The 21100-nt window shown below is 48.2% G+C and overlaps 1 protein-coding gene across 2 annotated transcripts in view; it reads left to right on the forward strand.

Annotated features, from left to right (window-relative positions):
* ETS1 (ETS proto-oncogene 1, transcription factor) overlaps positions 1 to 21100 on the forward strand; it is a 66183-nt gene that overhangs the window by 40165 nt on the left and 4918 nt on the right. Inside the window, exons 6-7 of one of the 2 annotated variants that reach the window (XM_032638906.1) lie at positions 3662 to 3922; positions 20818 to 20936. In XM_032638906.1, coding sequence (XP_032494797.1) covers positions 3662 to 3922; positions 20818 to 20936 — 380 coding nt within the window. The remainder of the gene's footprint in view (positions 1 to 3661; positions 3923 to 20817; positions 20937 to 21100) is intronic. The other variant, XM_032638907.1, reaches the window with a different exon arrangement.

A 21100-nucleotide genomic window follows, 5' to 3' on the forward strand; every position in this document is an offset into this window, starting at 1 on the left:
CTTTATAAAGCAAAAAAGGTTAAATACGCCCAATTTTTAAGATCAGGACATAAACATTCAGAGGCACGGCTCACCTAGCGACGTGTCCAGATTGTTCTGTTTCTGACAAAAGTGCAGTCCATCGTAAAGAGGGACTTGTTCATCCAGGAAGAACTATAGCTGATTTCTAACAAGTTGAAAAAGATGACTATTCTGATGGATAAATGGGAGAGAATTACAGACAGGAAGAGGACAGGAGAAAGCCCTTCCGAGCGATGCTCGCGAGGCCTTTGGTCACGGAAGTCGGGCCTGGCCGCCTCGTGGTGATTTCTGCTCAGGGATGACCCTGCTCCTCTCCTCAGTGAGGCCCCAAAGGCCTCACAGGCCGCACACATTGTCATCTCCTTCAAGTGTTCAGGTTCCTACTTCCTCCCAGCAGGCCTCGAGATGACCAGCAAGCCTGCAGAGGGAAAGTCCCCAGCAAAATCGGAACCTGTAATCTGCCTTCTTGCAGCCCCGGGGTGTTTGTGTTTCAGACAGAAGGGGATGGGTGGGACCAGCTTTGCCTTCCCCTTTCTTCTTTATTTTTGGATGCCGGTCTATTTAAATACTTACACATATGTGTACCTTTTTTCTCAGGCGGGTCACAGCAACAGAGCGCCTTTCTTTCTCACGGGGCTTCCTGTGCGTGTGTGATGAGGCTGAGGGTGCGTGGGGACTCAGCCGTGGTGTCACTTTGGGCAGATCTGCTGCCAGGTCATTTACCAGTTGCGTCTGGCTTTGCATTTGTGCAACCCCCCCTTCTCCCTCTCCTTCTCTTGGTTTTTGGTTTCGGTCCCCACCCGCCCCGCGACCCCAGATGAATCCCGATGGACCAGACGGTGACCTGTACAAAGGGACGGGAGGGCTTTCTCTCTGGCCTCCTTCTCCCTCACTCGCACCAAGCTTCACACCACACAGACTTGAAGGGGAGACCGGTCCGTCTCACGGTTTCTTCTGGCGAGTTAGAAGTGCCGCAAACAGGATGTATTCTCGGGGCTGATTGGCTCTGACGTGGTAGGATCGGTCTAGACTGAAAGCATACTGTGAGCTGCTTATTATCAGCGATCATCGTAGCGTCCGTGTACTGCATTAAGGTATACAGAGTGCTTCGATGTTCCGCTTCTTTGGACTCGGAGAGCTGTCTTCTTTGTGCTAGTCTGTTCAGTGGGCCGCCGTTGTCCTCCCCAACCTACTGTTCTGGGTGCTCCGAGGTCTGTGTGGTGGAATAGCTTTGGAAGGACCTCGCTGAGACATTTCTCGGGAAAGCCAGCTGATGGATGGCGTGGAGGACACGAGCTTCCCTGCGTGAGCACAGTAGCCTAACCGAGTGTCTAATCCAGTTGGAGTCAACCCATTTTGGGAGAAAATACCCGTAAATGATGGTTCCCAGCTCCAGGATTGTGAAAGAGAGCTAAAATGAAAGTAGCCTACTGCTATAAACTGCAACTCTCCACAGACTTGCATTCGGTTCATGTTTGAGAGGCTGCCAGAGAGTGGTTCTGGCCTCGTTTAGTGCCCTTGCTTATTGGGACTCCTTGGAAGCTCAGCTGTCTTGCATGTGAAAATTCCAGTCTCTCTGCCCTCCAAATATAAAAATGACTGAGAGAATCATCTCAGGGACATTTGAGTATAAATACAGCCTCAACATCGGTGACTTTGTGGGAGTATTCTTCCTGAAAATATAAACTTTCTTTCTTAGGTTTTTGGTATGTGTAAGATGGATAGCTGGTGTGAGCAAATACCTTTCTATGAGAGACCACAAAATTTCCTGTTCTGTTGAAAAGAAGCTGTTGCATTCTTGGTTGGGGGCTGTTTTCTTGCGTCTTTTAATGTGAATTTCTGGAAGGGACAGTCCCTTCTTTTTTTATTTTTAAAATATTTGTATTAGAGTAGAGTTGATTTACAGTGTTGTGTTAGTTTCAGGTGTACAGCAAAGTGAATCAGTTATAGGTATACCTATATACACTCTTTTTCAGATTCTTTTCCCGTGTAGGTCATTACAGAGTACTGAGTAGATAATAATAATAAAAAGTTGCAAATACGACAGTGGACTGGGTAGGCGGGGCCGATAATTCCGTGAAGCTCTTCCATTTACCTACCTTCTGGGGATTACCCTTCTTTGAATGAGTGACTGGAAGAAGGAATGAGATGAAGCAGCTAAACAACTATGTTTCTGTTCCAAGCAGCATTGGAGGGATTAAGAGGTTCAGGAAATCTACAAGGGGAGATTATGCAAAAATTACATATTTAACTGAGTATCTTTCATCTGGGGTTAAAAAAAATTTCTTTTTGGAAGCAATGTATCTTCCTTCTTAATTACTGTATATTTAATTTTGGTTTGGACACCAAGATTAAATATTTGAATTTCACTGGTTTAACCATTTCCCTCTGTTATGAAGGGGAGAATACACCAGAAACATATTAGTATTACGCTGTGTATGCCAGCCCTTATTCTGGGATTGAAATTTCATGGTAGACCAGCCAGCCCTGACTCACAGGTATTTCTGCATACACATTTGTCACATCCTTTGGCTTCTTGAATTTGCTGAAGTGGCCATTTAATCTCCCATGATTTAATTTAGGTTGCCTGGAAAGTATCTGGAAATAAAACATAAAAAAATATTCCTGTGAGCCTTTTCAGTAGTTAGATGCATTTATTTTTGTCCCCCCCCCCCGCCCCGCCCCATTTTGTTAGGCTCCTTTTTAATGGCATTTTCGCCAGTGGAAATTTCTCTAGCAGCTATTATGCAATCATAGCAGCTGTTTATAACCTGGTTTGGGAAATTAATGAACTTGCATGATCTTGTGGTCAGTTAAGAATGCCTTAAGCAACTCATACAGTAAAGGATTTCTGACACTGCTATGGACCTTAACTCTTTAATCAACTTCTTTGTTTTTTATTGCCTACATTTCCCTAATAAAGTACAAATTTCAAGTACAAAGCTGCACTTGGAGAGGATAAAGAATATGGATTTCTATTTAGAAGAGTGAGAGTGTTTGCTTTTTTTAACCTCCTGGAAAAAGCATCTCATAACTTCTTTCTCTGTTTGAGAAGGCATAGAGGCAGTGCTGCATTTATTTCATTTTAAAAGAGTGTTTGGAAAAAAGGCTAAAAAATAATATTTTAGTTCCAAGGTCAAGGAAGGTCAATCTGCTCTTAGTCTAATGGAATTTTTTTTTCTCATGACCAGAATATTGTGCCAAATGGGGCCTTTTGAAATCGTCTCCCTGGCTTGAGTTAGGATAGGGAATGAATTGAGCCTGACACTGCTCAGATTTCTTCATCTACTCATTGGGTCTAATTCATCAGCCAGAAATCCCATCATAGCAGACATGATTCTCAGCCTGTAGATCTCTGGCTCTGGGATTCTTGCGGTCCCAAACACTGCTGTCTCCCTCTGGTACATGGAAGCTGCGCCCGACTCTGAATCTCTGTCCTAGGGGCTCTGGAGCAAGACGAGACCACGCAGGGGGCTCGCAGACTGGGCCCGGGCAGCCCCTCCTCCCCAGAGCAAACCCACACGCCTCCATCCCCACCGGCCACTCCCTCCATCCGTCCTGCGCATCCTCACCGAGAGGGTTTCACAGTGTCTCTTCCCATCCCTCCTCCCTGCCCTCCTCCCACCTCCTCTTCCTCCAGGCAAGCTCGGGGGCCAGGACTCCTTTGAGAGCATAGAGAGCTACGATAGCTGCGACCGCCTCACGCAGTCCTGGAGCAGCCAGTCATCCTTCAACAGCCTGCAGCGCGTCCCGTCCTACGACAGCTTCGACTCAGAGGACTACCCAGCCGCCCTGCCCAACCACAAGCCCAAGGGCACCTTCAAGGACTATGTGCGTGACCGTGCTGACCTCAACAAGGACAAGCCTGTCATCCCTGCTGCGGCCCTGGCTGGCTACACAGGTAGGCGCCCGCCCCGCCTCCTGCTCGCTGAGGGTGGGCTCCCTGGAAGCTTCTGTGCACATTCCCAGCCCCTGAAGTCAGCCTCTTTCTTTCCAGGGGGGGGCGGGTGGGGAGAAGTAGACTCGGAGAGGTTGGGTTAGCCTCTCAAGCCAGTCTGTGAATAGCCATTGGCTTTTGGAAGCAAGCAGTGTCGTTCTGTCCCAAGGGATCCTTTCCAGGATTGCTAGGGAAAACTGATATTTTGGATATTTACCCCTCGCTGGGAGAAGGGAACCCTGTTGATTTGGTGTTTCTGGAACCTCTGCCTTGTGGTCTAGCATCAGAGGACTTCTCGCCTGCTCTTGGGAGGTCTCTCTAAACCCAAAACCAGCAGTGGCATCTCTCAAAGCCATCACGGAATGGCCTACACCCTGGACTCATCTGGAGTAGAATCCTCAGTATTCGGCTGGTCTCTCCAAAGGGAAAAGTGCCCTCAGTCACCGGACACTCTGGCCGGATCCTGCCCTATATAGGAAACCTTTCTTGTCGCTTAGCCTTACTGTTGATTTTTTTCCAGGAGTGAAAGTTGTAGTAGTGGTGACCGAAGAAAGATCACAGAGGAAGGAAGATGTATGTTGAGAGTCTGGGCTTTGATTGAGAATCTGGTACTAGAGCCAAATGATTCATTGTCCAAGCAAGGTGTGGCCCATAGGCTGTCTAGCTTTGGAAGGGTTTGAAGAGTGTATCTGACAACTGTCCAAGGAGCAGACGCATGTTAAATGATCAGACCCTTTTCCGTAAGATTGTCGTGTTTTGTAAACATTAGAAATTGTGCCGCGAGCAGAGCTTATTTTAAGCTTGGATGACACAGCTGTGACCTTGCCCTCTGTTCTCTTACAGTTTATCCACCATGGACAGGTCACTGGTGGGGACCCTTTGTATGGATGAAGACAGACAGCAAAATCTGTGTTTCTAGTGACGTGTCTGTCTGATCTGAAGAGCGTGCTGGATCCCTGTTCTTGTGTGAGGGAAATCTCAGGTCTTTACTAGGAAAGCCAGCTGACCTTTGAGAACAGCTCACATGCTTAGAAAAGTTCCTCCTCCTTCAAGGATCAGGGGTGTGTGTGTGTCTTTCACATTGCATTCTTCCAGCTCCGCATGCAGTTCAGTGCACGGATAGGTGCTCAGGAGTTAGGTCTGGATTTTGAGGTAGCGACAAGGTCTGTATATAGAGTCATGGGCCAGAAAGGAGCTTAAAGGTTCCCTACTTTTTTCTTGCTGCAGTATTCCCCAAGTCCTCGCTGGAACATCACGAGTAGATGGGAACTTGCTGCTTTGCCGGGGAGTTCCTTCCCATCTTGGGCAGCAGACAATGAAAGTTTGCCCTTTTCCATTAATGGCACCTGGAATAAGGAAAGTCTATCAAGTCTCTTTCAATATGCACAGGAGTGCTGGCTCCTGTAATAACTCTTAGGTATTGTAAGAACTGGACTCCAGTTGGATACACTGATGAAGGAGGAGAGAAGTGCTGCTTAATTAGGAGGCGGAGAGGCCGGGGTAGCTCTGACATGACTCTGGGCTGTGGAGATGGCAGACGTCTCTAAGTGGCTTCTGTGTTTATGGCGCAGGTTACACTCGGCTCTGTCGTTTGCCCAAGTGTAAAGGCCACCTCTTCTCCTCCTTCTGCCCTAGCTTCCAGGACCAAATCCTCAACTTAGTTTCTCCTTATTAAAGGTCCTGCCTTATTCCCTCTGGCATAATCTCCACCATAACCACCATTACCAGGCACGATTATAATTTTCTCCCATATGACAATTTTCATCATTCTCTCTCAGCTTGGTGTACAATTCTGAAAATGTTGCTAGTTAGGGCGGTTTTGTGGATAATGATATTAAATAAACTGACTTTAAGTTCTAAAGTTTGGGTTCTGGCCAAAGAGAGTCTTATGATTTAGGTCAGCCTTCATGGGAAAAGATTCTGTTAAGGATTCATGGCTACACTACAGAAAGTCTAGAAGTTTCTAGAAATGGTGAAAGCCTCATCTCCACCTCAAATAGAAACTCCTCTGAAAGGGGTATATATATATATATATATATATATATATTATATATATATTAGTTATTGGATTTCGTAGGTGGGAGAAGCTTGCAGAGCTAATAGTCTACAAGAGTGATTTAAAGGGTTTTGACTAAGATGATCTCAGTACCTTGGCAAGAATTATCTGAGAGTTGGGAATCTCTCCACGTGTCCCAGTTTCAAGAAGAGAAGGAAAAGGGTGAACTGGAAATTTTAAGAACAAGGAATGAGTGTGAAGTACAAATTAGGGACATGAACTGCCGTCAACACCAAAATGCCACCTGTGAGGCTTCTCTGGCAATCCTAACCCAGGGGCAAACGGATGAGAACCTCAAAAGCTCTTTTCAGGACAAATACAGGAATGTCCTGGAGCTGTGAGTTAGGTTTGATGTCATCCCTTATTTGGATAGATTATTTTTAATGGGTGCCCCTCCGTCCCTCCCTTCCCCCCTCCCTCCCTCCCTCCCTCCCTCTCTTTTCCTCTCTCTTTCTCTGCCTCTCTATCTCTATCTCTGTCTCTGTCTCTATCTCTATCTCTTTCTTTCTAGGGGAATAAAACTAATTCAGTGAATGGAAGCAAAGAGAGGACGATTATCAGTTAAAGATCTCAAAAATTCAAGTAGTCATTTGAACTAAAAAACCTTTTTTTAAGTATCTTACCATTCAGTTGTTTCTTCTTTATAACTGGGGATTTAACCTGTCAAACCATCTCAAATGGAGGTGCAAACAATAGCCCAGAAAACAGAAGTCCTCTGTGCTCCTCCCAGCGCTAACACACTGTGTGATTTCAGGCAAATTTACCTTGTACCCTCTTCTACTTTTAGTGAAATGGAAGTGTCCCTCCCTCTCTCGGTGGTAGGAGATCTGTGAAAATGTAATTGAACTAACTCAATTAACGAGACAAATGAGTGCTAGACATGGTGCTAGACGCAGGGGAGAGAGCTCACTCGTAACAAATCAATTATTTCAGCAAATCTGAGCCCATGTTGAGTGCAGACAAGTGTTCGTAGCCTTGGAAGGTTCACTATCTTGACGAATTCAAGACATTGTCATTGTCCTTAGACTTGAACTGGATTTTCTTATTGCTGTGGTTTGACGAAGGTCAGGAATTTGTTAGGCATGTCGGGAGTGGTCCAAATTTGGGTGGCTTTTCTTCCTGTGTTCAGTGCCTGGTGGACTTCTGCTGTCCGCGGTGCAAACTATATCTTGCCCCTCATTGTGACCCCTTATCATTTCACGTACATCCTAGGGAACGGGGAAGGGGGATGGCACATGCTTACTCAGCCCCCTCCACCACGCGGGGAGCGTGTAGTGACTGGAGTTTTTATAAATGGATCTCTGAGTCTATGCAGACACGCTAAGATGAGCTGAAGTTTGGAAAAGTACTTTGGAAAGTGGAAATCATTGTATAAGTGTTGGCAAGACTTTTCATTGCTCATAAATGTCACACCTATTTTCTATCTCAAGTTCTGAGCTCTTTTTTTTTTTTTTTTATCTGTTTCCTTAAAATTTGACTAACTCCAGAGTATGTGTGGCCACACACGGTAGGAGCACGTGTACCTTTTACATCACTATGACTTGGCTTGAACTAAGGGATGTATGTATAGGTTCCCTGTGCTGGGGTGTGAATCCATTTTCCTGCCAGTACACTAGGAGCCTAGGTCTCTGTTCATCTCACTCTCAAAGGAATACATTTTACTTCTTCCGATGCTGTCTTAGTTCCTGCACCGTGAGTGTGGAAATCGGTTAGAAACTGAATTTTCACATTCTCTTGCATAGTTGCATTCTTCCTCCCAAGATAAGAAAATTGCATCAACCTTCACTGGGCTCCCATGGCAACTTGTTAAATTAGGTCAAGATGTGTGGGCAGATAACATGGCTTGAAAGCCTGCCTGTTAGCTGAGTTAAGAATACATCAAATGCAGTGCTGGCTTCCGCCAAGAATGCACCTTCTTACCTTACTGGGACCGCTTTTGGTTATCAAACTGATACGATCAGAGAGCTCCATTTTCTTTTGTTCGAAGATACATTATGAACCCCATCTGATTACAAAACAAACTGAGAGAAGTGGCCTGGTGTTTTCTATGTATTTGATGGACCTAAACAAAAAGCTTTCTAGATCCTTGACACACATGGGCATCTCTGATTTTTTTTTTTTTTCCATTTCAGCACGTGTAGAATAATATGTTGGATTGTCAGAGGGTATTTTCCCTTCCTCTCTGTCCCTCCAGGCCCCTCTTATCAATGATGAAACTGAGGCACCAAAAAGGACTTATTCCAGGCCTTCTGCAGGAAGGTAGCTCTTGAATCGAACCTTAAGTGCCAGGTGTCTCACCTGAGTACGAAATCTTTCTCCCTCTTAAAGAATGAGGACACTCATTGGTTATCTCAGTTGCTCCCATAGAGTAGATTAAGAGTCTTGTGTCTTGCTTGTCACTAATTCACACTGTGTGTTGGGGGTGGGGGAGGGGGGTCTTGGGGGCAGGAGGGAGTGGAGCTATTGCTCTGCAAATCAGCTTTATAGAACTTCACTCCAGACTGCCAGACTTCTGTTGCTACAAATAAGGAATCCTTTCCTATCACTTCTGCAGTTGGTATGGAGCAGGCCTGCTGGTAACTGTCGTGTTGTCGTTGTCTAGGAGAAGCCCCAGCTTTGTGTTGTAATTGTTGATGAAGTGGTGAGGGTCTCTTCTTTATCCTGGAGCCTGAGAAAAGCTAAGCCCAAAGCTAGTCAGTAACTATAACGAAAGTATGTTTTACCATGCTGGGCAGATTTGTGAATAGTTGATCCCTCAGTCTCCTAAAGGCTCGATATGGGACCGTCGTCAGGAATCCAACTTGCAGATATTTTTGCGCGAGGCATCACGCGAAGCCGTACCAGCCTTGTAGAAATAGAAGCCCTAGGTATTCCCCTGTTGCTTTTGGCCCGAGATAAACCTTCTTCTCACTGTTTTGTAGATAAATTAGAGCCCGTCCACCGTCACACAATAACAGAGTCCCTGGGCCATGCCCAGAACCTGGGGGATCTGACTGGTCACTGAGCTTTAGGGTTCAGGAACCTAAAGCTACTGCTAAAACATGTATTTGAAAATAAACAACTCTCCTGCAAAAAGGAGTGCTTCAAAGCCCTTCAGTTCAGAATGAAACCTGAGATTGGATGGCATTTCCTGAAATCACAGTTTTCTGATGGAAAGCTGGATTGCAAAATCATCCCAGCGTCCTCAGGTACAAACAACCACCGAGGAAGCTTCTGGTGTGAGCCTAAGTCACTGACGAGGAAGGGGGGCGGTGCATCACTGGAGCAGAGTAGTGCAGTGTGAATTTGTGCAGAAAATTCTAATGCTAGTCTGCAGGTGGGTATGTTATTAGGAGCAGCTTGGAGTTTTATAATTGGGGGAGGGTGGTTATTCCCTGAGCCAAGCTCTGGAATATAGCCTTTCCGTGTCCCTGCTGTTGCGATAAGGGTGTGAATTGACTAAAGTCAAGAAGAACCAGCTTGCTGACATGAGTGTAGAACTCTGGTGCCTGTTGTGTGCAGTACTGCCTATTACAGGGGCCCTGAGGTTCTCGGCCCAGGCAAGGCTGGGCCTGGCCTCAGGCTTACAGGAAGCATCACGGTCTTGGTGTAGACCATCCTTGGGCAGCACCTGGGTGGCTGGGAAGAAAAGAGCTTGGCAGTGAGAAAGGCAGACGGAGCATCTTCCCTTTCCTCCTCACAGGCCCCTGTGAGTAGCAGGCTATAGGAAGCCAGACGGACCCCCTGAGCCTAACTGGAGGCTTGCTGCCAGAAGCCGGGGGCGGCGGGGGGACTCTGATTCTCTGTGCTGTGTTTGGCGCTGGGTCCTAAGGGGGTGTGTGGAGTGCATTTGGGATCTCACTGGAGTAACGGGTTAACATGCTGCTCAGTTATGAGGCTGCTGGGGAAATACTTTGGAGCCTGGGGAAGGAGAACTCCCTGACAGCTCTGGGCTGGAGGCGGGGTGGGTGGGGGGGCAGAAGCCCCTTGGTGTTGCCTGCATGGACGTTCCACTGCTTCCGCCTCCTGACTGGTTCGCTTTGGGACCATTTTTCTTAATCATCTGCCACCCGTGGAAAAGATCACACGGTGGGAGGATTTGGCCTCACTATTCATTTTTTTCTTCTAACTGGCTTCGGAAATATGGACAGGGAGGTTCCCTGTTTCCGTCAGTTGCCCTTGAAGACCGCGGCTGGCTGAGCCACCCCGGGGTCTGGACGCAGCTACGGTAGCTCCAGCGAGCTGCCTTTGGGGCAGAGAGGCCCCTTCATACTTTACAAAACAGAATCTCAGACCCTGGTGTTCCAACTCGCTGAGGCCTGTGGGTGCCTGGATTAGGAGGCAGGAAACTTACACGATGACACATCTCTTCTGGGGACCCAGTCCCCCAGCTTTAAAGGAGTCTCTGAGTCTCCCATTTATTTGGGTCACTGTTTCTTTAACAAAATCTAACTCCAAGTGGTGGAACTGGGTGGTGACAGTTCTGGAATTCCACTCTGTCTCCACTTTGAAGCTCCACCTTTTTGTCTTTGAAGTCAGATGTTTCCACTGAACAGAATTCAGCCAGTGTGTTGCCGAGGCATCCACACAGGTCCTGTCGGCCTTGAACAGCCGGCCTGGAAACTCCCGCAGCCTCTGCTGGGAAGGGCTCTGTTAGATGTCGCCCCTCGGCATCTCCTGGTTCCCTGGATGCCTTTGCCTCTCTGGACACTGATTGACCAGTGGTTCCCCGGCGTGGAGACTCCATTCAAGAGGTGCTACAATTGACCCTTGAACACCACACGGGGGTGAGGGGCGCTGACTCCCACACAGCCAGAAATCCGAGTATAATCCCCAAATGTAACTACTAGCCTGCTGTTGACCTGCTAACATAAACAGTCGATTTACACACCTTTTGTCTGTTCTGTGTACATCTGCGTATATTTTATGCATTCATGGCATACCGAACTTTTTTCTTAGTTTTTCCATATTTCGAGGCTATGCGGTTTGTCTGAGTTTTTCTCAAATTGTTGCAAATCTACAAAAAAGTTTTCCAGTGTATTTATAAAGAAAAAATCCATGTATAAATGGACCCATGAAGTTCAAACCCCTGTTGTTCTAGGGCCTCTGTATATCCCTCCCTCTTCTCCCTAAAGTGACTTTCATGTGATGCTTACAGATAGGATGGTTATCAGCACCCCGTCTGTCACTTTTATGCCTTCAGACTTAAATCCAGGTTAAGCGCGTGACAGGAGACCATCCAGGATGTTTGACCACTGGGTATGTTGCAGAGGTTTCATCGTGGTGGGGTTAAGAGCATGGACTCTGGAGCCAGGCGGCATGAGTGTGTCTTGGCTTTGCCACTGACCAGCTGCGTGACTGTGGGCAAGCTGACATCTCTGTGCCTCAGCTTTCTCACCTGCAAAATGGTCATAATAGGGGTTCCTATCTCCTAGGATTATTGTGGGCATTACATGAATAGCTTATGGAAAGCACGCGGCACAGCGCTAGGTCCACAGGAAGCGCCCTCTAGGTGCTCGTTGTTACCACTGTTTCGTATTATTCTCCAGACCTTCTGTCCTTCAATACAGTTCTACATTCTTCGAGGTCAGGGGATGATGGATTTGACTTACAGAATTCCAGTAATTCCGGGCAGTATCTTGGGGGCATCAGATTAGGTCCCTTCAGCTATTCAGCTCAACCCACACGTGTGTCGAGCTCCTACTACGTGCTAGACTCTTTCATACACATTCTTTTTTTTTTTTAACTGTCTCCAATGACCACATGAGGAAAAATCTGTTATCCTCATTGTACAAAGGAGGGAATTGAGGTTCAGAGGGGGAAGAAGTCTAGCCCAAAGTCACACGGCAAACGGCAAAGGAGAGGCCTTTCACAGGTTTTCACAACGTCAGACAATTTGTGGGAAAATATCCAACGTTAGTAGCATGTTAGTTTGGGTCTGCAGATGCCAAGGCACGATTAGACTCGGGGGAGAACATCTGAAGGACACAGTGGGAAGAGGAAGAAAGGGCAGGGGAGCCTTCAAGCTGTGCCGCAGGTAGGAAGGAGATTTGTAGGAAGAGCCTCCAACTGCAGCTCAATTCCGGGAGGTGTGGCCAGGCTGATGGGACTCCTCGGTCAAAGACTGGGGAGCTCTCTGTCTTGCAGGAATGGCCTCATGTGCCCTCTGTGCCATCCCTGGCTGGAGCAGCCCCAGGAAGCCTGACCTTGGTTGGGGACAGGGTGGATGGAGTCACATATGCTGCCTGTGGCCAGAGGGCCCAGCAGCATGCGGTCACGGCCCCATCATCCCTGACTGATCAGCGTGGCGTCTGGCTGGTCGTACAGCAGGACTCTAGACCATGGTCCCGACGCTCTTGGTGGCCCATGACGGGCTTCTGGATTCAGTGCCTATTGTTGACTTTAACTTACCGAACTGCATTGTTTGCTGTGTGACTCACCTCTCCCTGAGAGATAATGAGAGTGAAAGTTGTCCTAAGGTGGGTGAATGTGAAAGTCTGAACTCGGTGAGGAAGCTGGGACTTGCTTGGCGGGAGAGTTGCTCTTAGGGCTGGGCTCCGTGGAGGTGTTTGACCTTCAGAGCTGAGATGGGTGCAGTTTCTCGTGAAGGCCCCTCAAGGCTGGGTTCTCGCTCCTTTGTTCTTTAAAGGCGTGGGTAGCGCCTTTTCAGCTCATCCCATTATGGTGGAACAGAAGTGTTTCTTCTGCTGCCTCTGTGCTGCTTTTAATACCCTCTTCTGTTATTCCACCCGATCTGGCTACCATGCTTTACATTTGAGGGGTGTTCAGAAATTATTTGCTAGATAAAGGCTTGAAAACTTATATGCTCAAATGATGGCTTAGGATCTAGTCGCCTCCCCAAGAATTTGAATACGTTAACTAGTCATTTCTCGAGGGGGAAACTTGGTACGAGGAGGAAACTTTACCCCCTAGGATAAGATAAAGCTCAGATTGCATTCGAGAACCTACTAGAAAAGGTCCAGGCTTCAGAACTCTCAAGTCCTATTTTCTAGTTCTAATCAGCGAAGACCTCCTTCTTTCTTCTTGTCACCTACATACTTAGGAAGGCATTTTCTTTCGACATTTACATTAGTGACATAAAGCTTTTCTTTTTTCTTTCTGTTTTGGTTTCCAAACAAAATTTTCACTCCGTACCCTCAAATCCAAACCTTACCCATATCTGGTGACTTCTTAAAACAATCAGTTACCTCGAAGACCTCAGGAGGAAAAGCTGTAAAGAAGCCCGCTTCCTGGCTTCAGCTTTGCTGGCTCACTATCCAAGTGTGTGTCTGAGTGGCAGATTGGACATGGTTAGGCTCCTGGGTTTGGAGGAAAGGTGCCTGCGTTCGCATACAGGCTGCCCCTTTAAGAGAGGAAGGGTCTCCTTTCCCTGCGGCCACTCCCACACATGTGTACTTTGAACACACGTAGGTGTAAGGAGCCCAAGCAAAAACAAGGGCCTTTCCTCCAGACACTTAAGTGTGTAACTGTCTTGTTCTCAGGCCCCAGGCAGACTCAAGTGAGCCTCACTTTTGTCTTTCCCAGGTGGGGCAGCCCGGCTGACCCATTGCCAGCCCCAGACTCACTGCCCAGACTGTCCTGGACATCAATAGCTGGGCAAGACTTTCTGCTCTTCCTTCAGTTAATAGTGATGGGATCTGTTTCTAGGGCCAAACTACAGACATTTGTGGGGAATGCTGGACTCATTCTAGCTCAGCCCTACATAATTATTAGGTGGAGTGTGCTTTGGTGATGAGTATAAATGATTAGGAGGGGAAAAACGTGCACTGGGGGAAAGAGGATCTAAGTCTGTCTGTGGCCAAGATTTCCCCAAACCATAAAATGTCGGTGATACTTTCACTTGCAAAGCAGTTTGCATCTGCTCTTTTTGCGCCTGCCTACTTTGAATTAGAGCGAGAACTTCAGAGTTACCCCTCACTTTAAAAAACCTTAACCGGTTATTCTCAACTACAGTGTTTAAAACATGTCACACTTACATACTTTAACCATTTTGTCTTAGCTTCTAACTTTCTCCTTTTTCAAAGTTGCCATATAAAAGGCCAGTTGAATTCTTGGAAGAATCATTGAATTTGATCTAGTGCTTTCGCTATTGTTTTTTTTCAACTCCATCTTTTTTTTCTCTGGTTTTCCTTTTGGAAAAGTCTGCTTTTAAAAATATTTTTTTCTGTTGTTTAATTCTTCCATTGTTGTGTTTTATTATTTTATTTTATTTTATTTTTTTGGCTGCGCCACACAGCGTGGTGGGATCCTAGTTCACTAACCGGGGATTGAACCCGTGCCCCCTGCAGTGGAAGCGCAGACTCTTAACCACTGGACCGCCAGGGGATTCCCTCCATTGTCGTGTTTTATGTTGTTCCCAGACTGCTCTGCGCTGTGGTCAGCTCTTTATATGTATATGCATATATTTATATTTATGCTTATTTTTAATAATAGGGACTTGATCTACATCTCTGTAAAGTAGAGAGGAGCAGGGATAACTATTTTCATTTTAGGGATAGATAAACTAAAGCCCAGAGAGGTTAACCAGCTGCGTGAGATCACTCAGTGAGTCGGGGAAGAATTGGGATCAGAGCTCTAGACGCTTGACTCCCTGTTTTGGGCGTTTCCCACCATCCTGTATATATTTTCATTTTATGCGATACTATCTGCTGTTATCGCTCTGTCAGTATGTCCAATGCCTGACATCTTTGTTTGTTTGTTTGTTTAAATTTTTTGAAATGCTTCCTCCTTTCTTTTGGTCTAACGTGTCAGAGACATGGACTTGACATCAAAAGCTGGTTTTAATTGTTCTCTAACTTGTTTCCATTGTTAAGTCCTGGCTATGCCAGCAATACATAAACACAAGGGCACGAACACGTTGCCCCTCATGACGTCCATGAGGTGTGTTTTTCAAGTGCCTGTCAGAATGTTGTTTGTGGTTATGAGTTGAATGATTGGAACTCGTATCCCTGATTGCTGCCCTCGTGTTACTAGCCCTTGATAGAGGAACATGTGTATAGAACATACTGATCTACAGTGATTCATTGAACCGAGGCACCTTGGCCAGTTACAGAATGTATGGTACACATACAGATTGTGTTGGGGATGAGGTGAAATTGGGTTGAGTTGAGGGCAAAGGAGGGACATAACTCAGAAGAGGTGGGAAAAGGCACCTACAGGCATAAAGCCAAGCCAAAGCATGAAGCAGTCTCTACTCTTCCTTCGTTTGAAAATCCCGGCGCTCTGGATGCCAGACCAGCCAGCAGTACATCTCTTGGTTCATTCATCCTCAGGCAGAAGATGGCGCAGCTTCTTGGCCCAGAGGGCAAGAGACTGACAGGATGCTTTCTGTTCAGTTTGTCATTAAACGTCATTTCATAAGGACTGAACGGAGACAGAGGGACTTGGAGATCTTTTGTGAATGATAATTTAGAAGGGGGTTGACAAGAAGGGGGTGATGCTTAGAGACTCCGGGGTGACCCACCACCCCCAGAGGTTGGCACTCCTGCAGTAGTCTGAAAGACAATTCACACTTGTGAACAGATGGGTCATTTCTGGATTTGAGTGTTCTGTTTTTGCCATCATCGTTTGGCTGTGGGTAGAGACACCTGGGTGAAAGGGAGGGGCCAGTCGGTCCCGTTCCTCTGTTTTAGAACCACCTGTCAGATGTGTGCTGTTGGGGCAGAGTGAGCCCTGCTACAAGGGTGACCAACCGTGAGAGTTTCATAGGTTAAAATAAATGTGGTGTCCTGCCCACACTGAGGTATTTGACTTTGAGAGTCGAGCTGCAGAGATTAGATTCTCAAAGTAGCAAACGAATTCCCCAAAGGACAGGAGGTGTGGTCGTTTTTATTTTGGGGCCCATGTTGATGAAACGTAGCCTGGGAGTCACCCATATTGTTTGGCCCCAAATATAGTTTAATAGAGAGAAGCAGTTTGGGTCGCTTCTGTAAACCCTGACACCTTTCCGCAGAGGAGGTTGTTTTGAATCATGCAGTTCAGTAAATGTTTACCGAGCACCTGTCCGAGACGAGGTCCCAGGCCTGGCATTGAACACAGAAGGGTCAATCAGAGGCAGCCCAGGCTTGCAGGGAGCCAGCAGCTGGAGTCACTTAACAACAAATAGCTTTTTGATAGCTGGTGTTTGTTGGTGAGGCACCATCCCAGGCTTCGGGTTACAGCAGTGAAAACACACAGTCCCCGCCCTTGGAGCATGTGTTCTAGTGGTGAGAGAGATGCAGGGAGAACAAAGCTGTCGGAGCCGGTCTTGGTGCAAGCAAAGCATGATGGGAGGCTGCCCGAGAGAGCCGCTGCCCCGGGCTCCACTCTTGTGTGTTAACCTCGCGTGGGCACAGGTGACAGAGTGAGAACTTGCAGCTGAACTGGAAAGGAAAAACTGAAGTCCCACCCTGACGCCCCGTTCATGAGCAGTGAGCTCATTGCCATGGCAGGCAACCCCCAAGCCTAGAAACTGAGAAGATACCTATACGTGGCCACACGGAAAGAAGTACGATCCTGAGCGCCTGGAGCGCCTTTCTAACATCCCATCCTAGCCCGTTGCTTTCCTTTTACCGAAGTTGCTCACTTCTTAGCCTCAGAGCAAGGGAGTAAAAAAGCAGGGGCTTTTAAATAACCATCCCTGGCTCATTGAGATGGATATGGGGATCTCCCAGTCCCTAGACAAAGAAAAGGGACATAAACAACCAAATGAGTAAGACTTTACTTGAAGCTTCGCCTTAACAAAGAAAGAGATGGTAGCCTTGGATTTGAAGTGCTTTGAGGGTCGCCTCTGAAGGGAAGCATCCTTGTGAGACTTGCTCTGCTGGCCTGCGGTCCCTCCAGGTACCCACCTGATATCATCCCTTCTGAGACTGTGTCACAGTCTTCAGATCAGGACTGTCAGTGTTGCGCTAAGAGTTTTCCTCTTCCCCCCAGAAGCCGAGAAGAACAAAGCAGTCAGAGGAAATTCCCCACTGCGGCCGGGGAGGGGGCCGACGGCGGGGTAAGGGGTGGTGTGTGTGAGTGGGGCAGGGGCCCTCCCTCCTGCATCGCCTGGGGGAGAGACTTCCTTCTAACAGGGACCCCTCTGTTGTTGCGGTTCAGAGCTCTGAAGCATAGTTTCCCAGTGATGCCACTGGATTCCTGAAGTGTGACACCCCAGGGCAGCCTGGTGAAGGCCGCTGTTGACTGCCTCGGGGCCCCTGGACAGGGACACCATTGTGAGTCACATTTGATGTATGAGCTCCCCCTTCCCATGACTGGCACTATTCTTAGTACCATTCTCTGCTCCCCGGGACAAAGGTCATTGGGACCACAGTCCAGTTGGGTGGGTGTGTGGGCCTGGGCCCAGAGCGGAGAGGAGGTGCCAGGAAAATAGAGGAAAAGGCTTTACCACGTGAGGGCGTGTCGGAGGGAGGGCACGGGATGGAGCCCGGCCCTGAGGATTTGAACAGACCAACTCCAAGCGCTGCAGAAACAGCCCCTGGGAGAGCTCGGACCGGGAGGGCCAACCTCAGCCATCGTTTGCACAAGTCTGGGGCTTGAGAACTTCCCTTGGGGCTGGACTCGGGTGCTGGCCAGCAGGTCAGTGTCACCAGGGACCCCAGAGCCACCTCCAAGTGCTGGCCTGTCAGGTGGCCCTGATTTCCCCTCCCAGGCCCTCCCACAACCCCGTTGTTGTGGAAACAGGCTCCCGTGTTGGACTGTCCACTGGTCCAGCCGGCGGACAAGCCGTCCTGACGCCCACATTCCTGCCCTGACCCAGCGTTTCTGGCCGGCAAAAGAACCCCACGTCCTTCCCATTTCTGTTGCCTCCACAGCCAAAAGGAGGGTCGGGGTGTCAGCAGAAGTGTACAAGAGAGGAATCTCTGGGAGGCATCACGGATCCCTTTCGTTCGGGGTCACCGTGAGCGCTTTCTGAGGGGTTAGCAGCAACTTCCAGAAAGCCCTGGGTGGGAGCCCTGTGTGCGTGGTTGGCCTGAGTGGGCCGGCTGGATTCTTCCTCAAGAACTGAGGAAGGAGCCTTGAGCTGACATCACCGCTGTTTTGACTTTGCAGCCCAGCAGAGACTCCCCATCCCAGGCCCTGTGCTTTCTTTAGGCATCTGGTTTTCGTATTGATCCTCCCCCTTCCCTTCTGTAAATAGGAAAAGAAAAAGAGTTAGAGGACACCACACCTAGGACCTGGCCTCCCAGTTCCCAGATTTCAGTTTTATGTTCCTTATGAGCAAAGGAAGACTCACAATGACGGAAAAGCGAAAACACCCACATGCGAGGGCTCACCCCGCCCTCGGCCACATCCATAGGCACCAGGGGTCAGAGGCGCACGGAGAACGGTCTGGAGCTGCAGGGCCTCAGTTCGGGGAGCGGCAGCATGAACAGTGGCCACAGTTCTGTCTGACGTCCCTTCCTCACGCGCCGGTCCCAGCGACGCTAATCAAAGCCCCTTCCTTCCCCACTTGATGGCCGCATGTCTCGAGGGTGGAGGACGGAGGTGGCTCTTGGACCGCCCTCCCCGGACTCGGGACGTGCTTGCTGTTCCCAGCCAATGGCCAGGACTTGCCTGGGGACAAGAATCCCCATATTTCTTTCCCTTTCCTCAGCTTGGTATAATTAGCCCCCCTCGTCTCCCCAAAGGGATTTTAAGACAAGTAGTGTGGGAGAGGTTTTAAGGTAACTAGTGGGGGGAGAAATAATGGAGTTACGTAGGCTAACGGCGACCACGAGGGGACCTGACTGGGCTGGAAGTGCCACCTGTGGCGGTGGACACCAGGGTCACTAGTGACGGCTGTCTGGAGGACCACTGGCCGCCCAGTGTCCTGGACTGCTTGCTGTGAGAAGCGGGCAAGAGAAGATGTGTTTAGAAAGCCGGGTCCTTTGATCCCTGGGACCACTGCAGCCAGCGGGCAGTTTAGATGCCAGCTTCTGGGCTGGTCTTGTCTAGGGGCAATGGAGTGTCGAGATGAAGAATTTGGGGGTCAGGCTGCCTGGGTTCCAGCCACACCACTTCTGACCTGCGCGGCCTTGGGCAGGTTATATAGCCTCACAGTGGGTCAGTTTTCTCTGCTGTAAAGTGGGAGAAACGAATACGGTAACAACAGCCTCCACGCATGGACTTACTGTGAGGGATAAATAAGGTGCTATAAAGCATCGCATGTTACTACGGTACGTAGTAGGTACACGATAAATCATAGCTGCTGTTCATATTTTCCTTTGCCAGGTGTCTGAAAGCAGCACCCCACTCTCTCTCATGTCTGTGTTATGTGGTATCGACCCAGGAGAGGACCGTGAACTCCCCGGCTTATTTACATAGTTTTGGACTGTAGTAGTTGATTTTTCCTTACATGTCTCGTTTCAGGGATCCTGCGAGTATCTATACTCACTCTCCACTTCTTCAGGGAACCTGTTATGTCACAAGGGCTATTATAACTGCGTTTTTCTTATTATTCTGCCACCAAAAATTCCATAGCGTTTCTTAATAGAAATCTCTTTTCTTACTCCTGTCCATCCGGATGACTTCTTAGTGATTCCTCATAGGAAGTCACTTTAGGACATTACTCCAGGCAGAGGGTGGTAGCTGGTGACTATTCAACGAATGGCTAAGAAAGCTGCAAACGTGTCCGAGCTGTCCATGAAATCGTTCTTCAGCGAGGGGTAGAAACAGAGAACCGTAAGGCTTTACCGGTGTGGCTCCTGGGACTGTTTCCTCAAACGTTAATATATTTTGTAGGCATTTGCTGAATCATTTAATTCTAGAATTTGTGTAAGCTGTTTCTTGCCAGATGGGTTTAAAGTACTCGGAGTGAGGATGAGGTAGAGAGATTTCCTTTTCCCCGTTGAGCCTGGGCCGTGCTGAGGAGGGACCACTAGGAAGCTGTTGCTATAGCAGTTGCTTCTTTGGGCTGTCCCAGAGCTCAAAGGAAGCTCCCCGACCAGCTGCTCTTTGCTCACAGGCGTCCATCAAGGTTACCCTGGTGCCTGGGAGTCAAGGTCCGGGCAGTAGGCCCACCATTCTCTCATTGTGCCTGGAGCAACGTCACATCACTTTCCTGAGCACCTTTGTCTGCACCAGTAGAATGGAAACAGTCAGCCCAGTGGGCCTTGCCTATAAGGAGGGTAGAGAGAGGCTTTTAGGAGCAAGCAAGGTGGTGTACGTGAACATGCCTTATAGACGTGTAAGACGTAACAAAAGTTTGCCCTTAGAGGTCGTAAAGGACATTTCTGTTTTAGACTGAGAGGCAACGTAAAGCTTGTTTCTTATTGAATCTCAGTTTACTTTGGATCAGACAAATTTGAAACTCAGGTTGAAGATTAGAGTCTAAAAAAAGTCAAGTTTTCCTGTATGAGTTAGAGCGTGCCAGGCTGTCTTCATCTACATGGACTGGGTCTTTCCTAGCCACACTGTGTCCGGATTGCTTACGGGCTTTGACTTCTGATTGGAACTGGTAAAGGCATTCCTTGCTTGGTTCATACCTTGAGTCCTTTGTAAGGCAAAAATAATGACTTGCTGCCTTGGAATATCTCAGAGGAGCGAAACAGTGTTTTCTTTCTGGAGTTTGCTTAGCAATAAAAATGGACCGACCCTTAAGTCGATCCAAATAGGGCAATTGCTATTCTGTGTTAAAGGCTGTTTTGGTAGGAATCCTTCACCTGTTCAGTCTGTTCAAGCTCCTCGTGCCTCCTGTACCGCTTGTGCTCTGTGCTGCCTTCATTTTCCCCTGGCTGATGGGCTGAGAGGGGAGGGGTCGGGAGTGCCCTGTGATGGGACTAGTTGCTGAGAGTGTGGAGCATCTGGTATGATGATTCACCATGGCTTGTGTCTCCAGGCAGTGGACCAATCCAGCTGTGGCAGTTTCTCCTGGAACTACTCACCGATAAATCCTGCCAGTCTTTTATCAGCTGGACTGGAGATGGCTGGGAATTCAAGCTTTCTGACCCAGACGAGGTAAGAAGGGAGTGACTTCACAGAGTCTCCTGTTGAGGGAGGATGAGAGAGAGCTCTGGAGATGGGTTCTGGGGGGTCGATGACATTTTCTAGGGTCCAAATCCCAGCTCTGCCACCTGCTGCTTGGGTGACCTCGTGTGAGCCTTAGTTTCATCATTTGGAAA

This window comes from Phocoena sinus, chromosome 8 (genome assembly GCF_008692025.1).
Source record: "Phocoena sinus isolate mPhoSin1 chromosome 8, mPhoSin1.pri, whole genome shotgun sequence".
NCBI classification, from domain to species: domain Eukaryota; kingdom Metazoa; phylum Chordata; class Mammalia; order Artiodactyla; family Phocoenidae; genus Phocoena; species Phocoena sinus.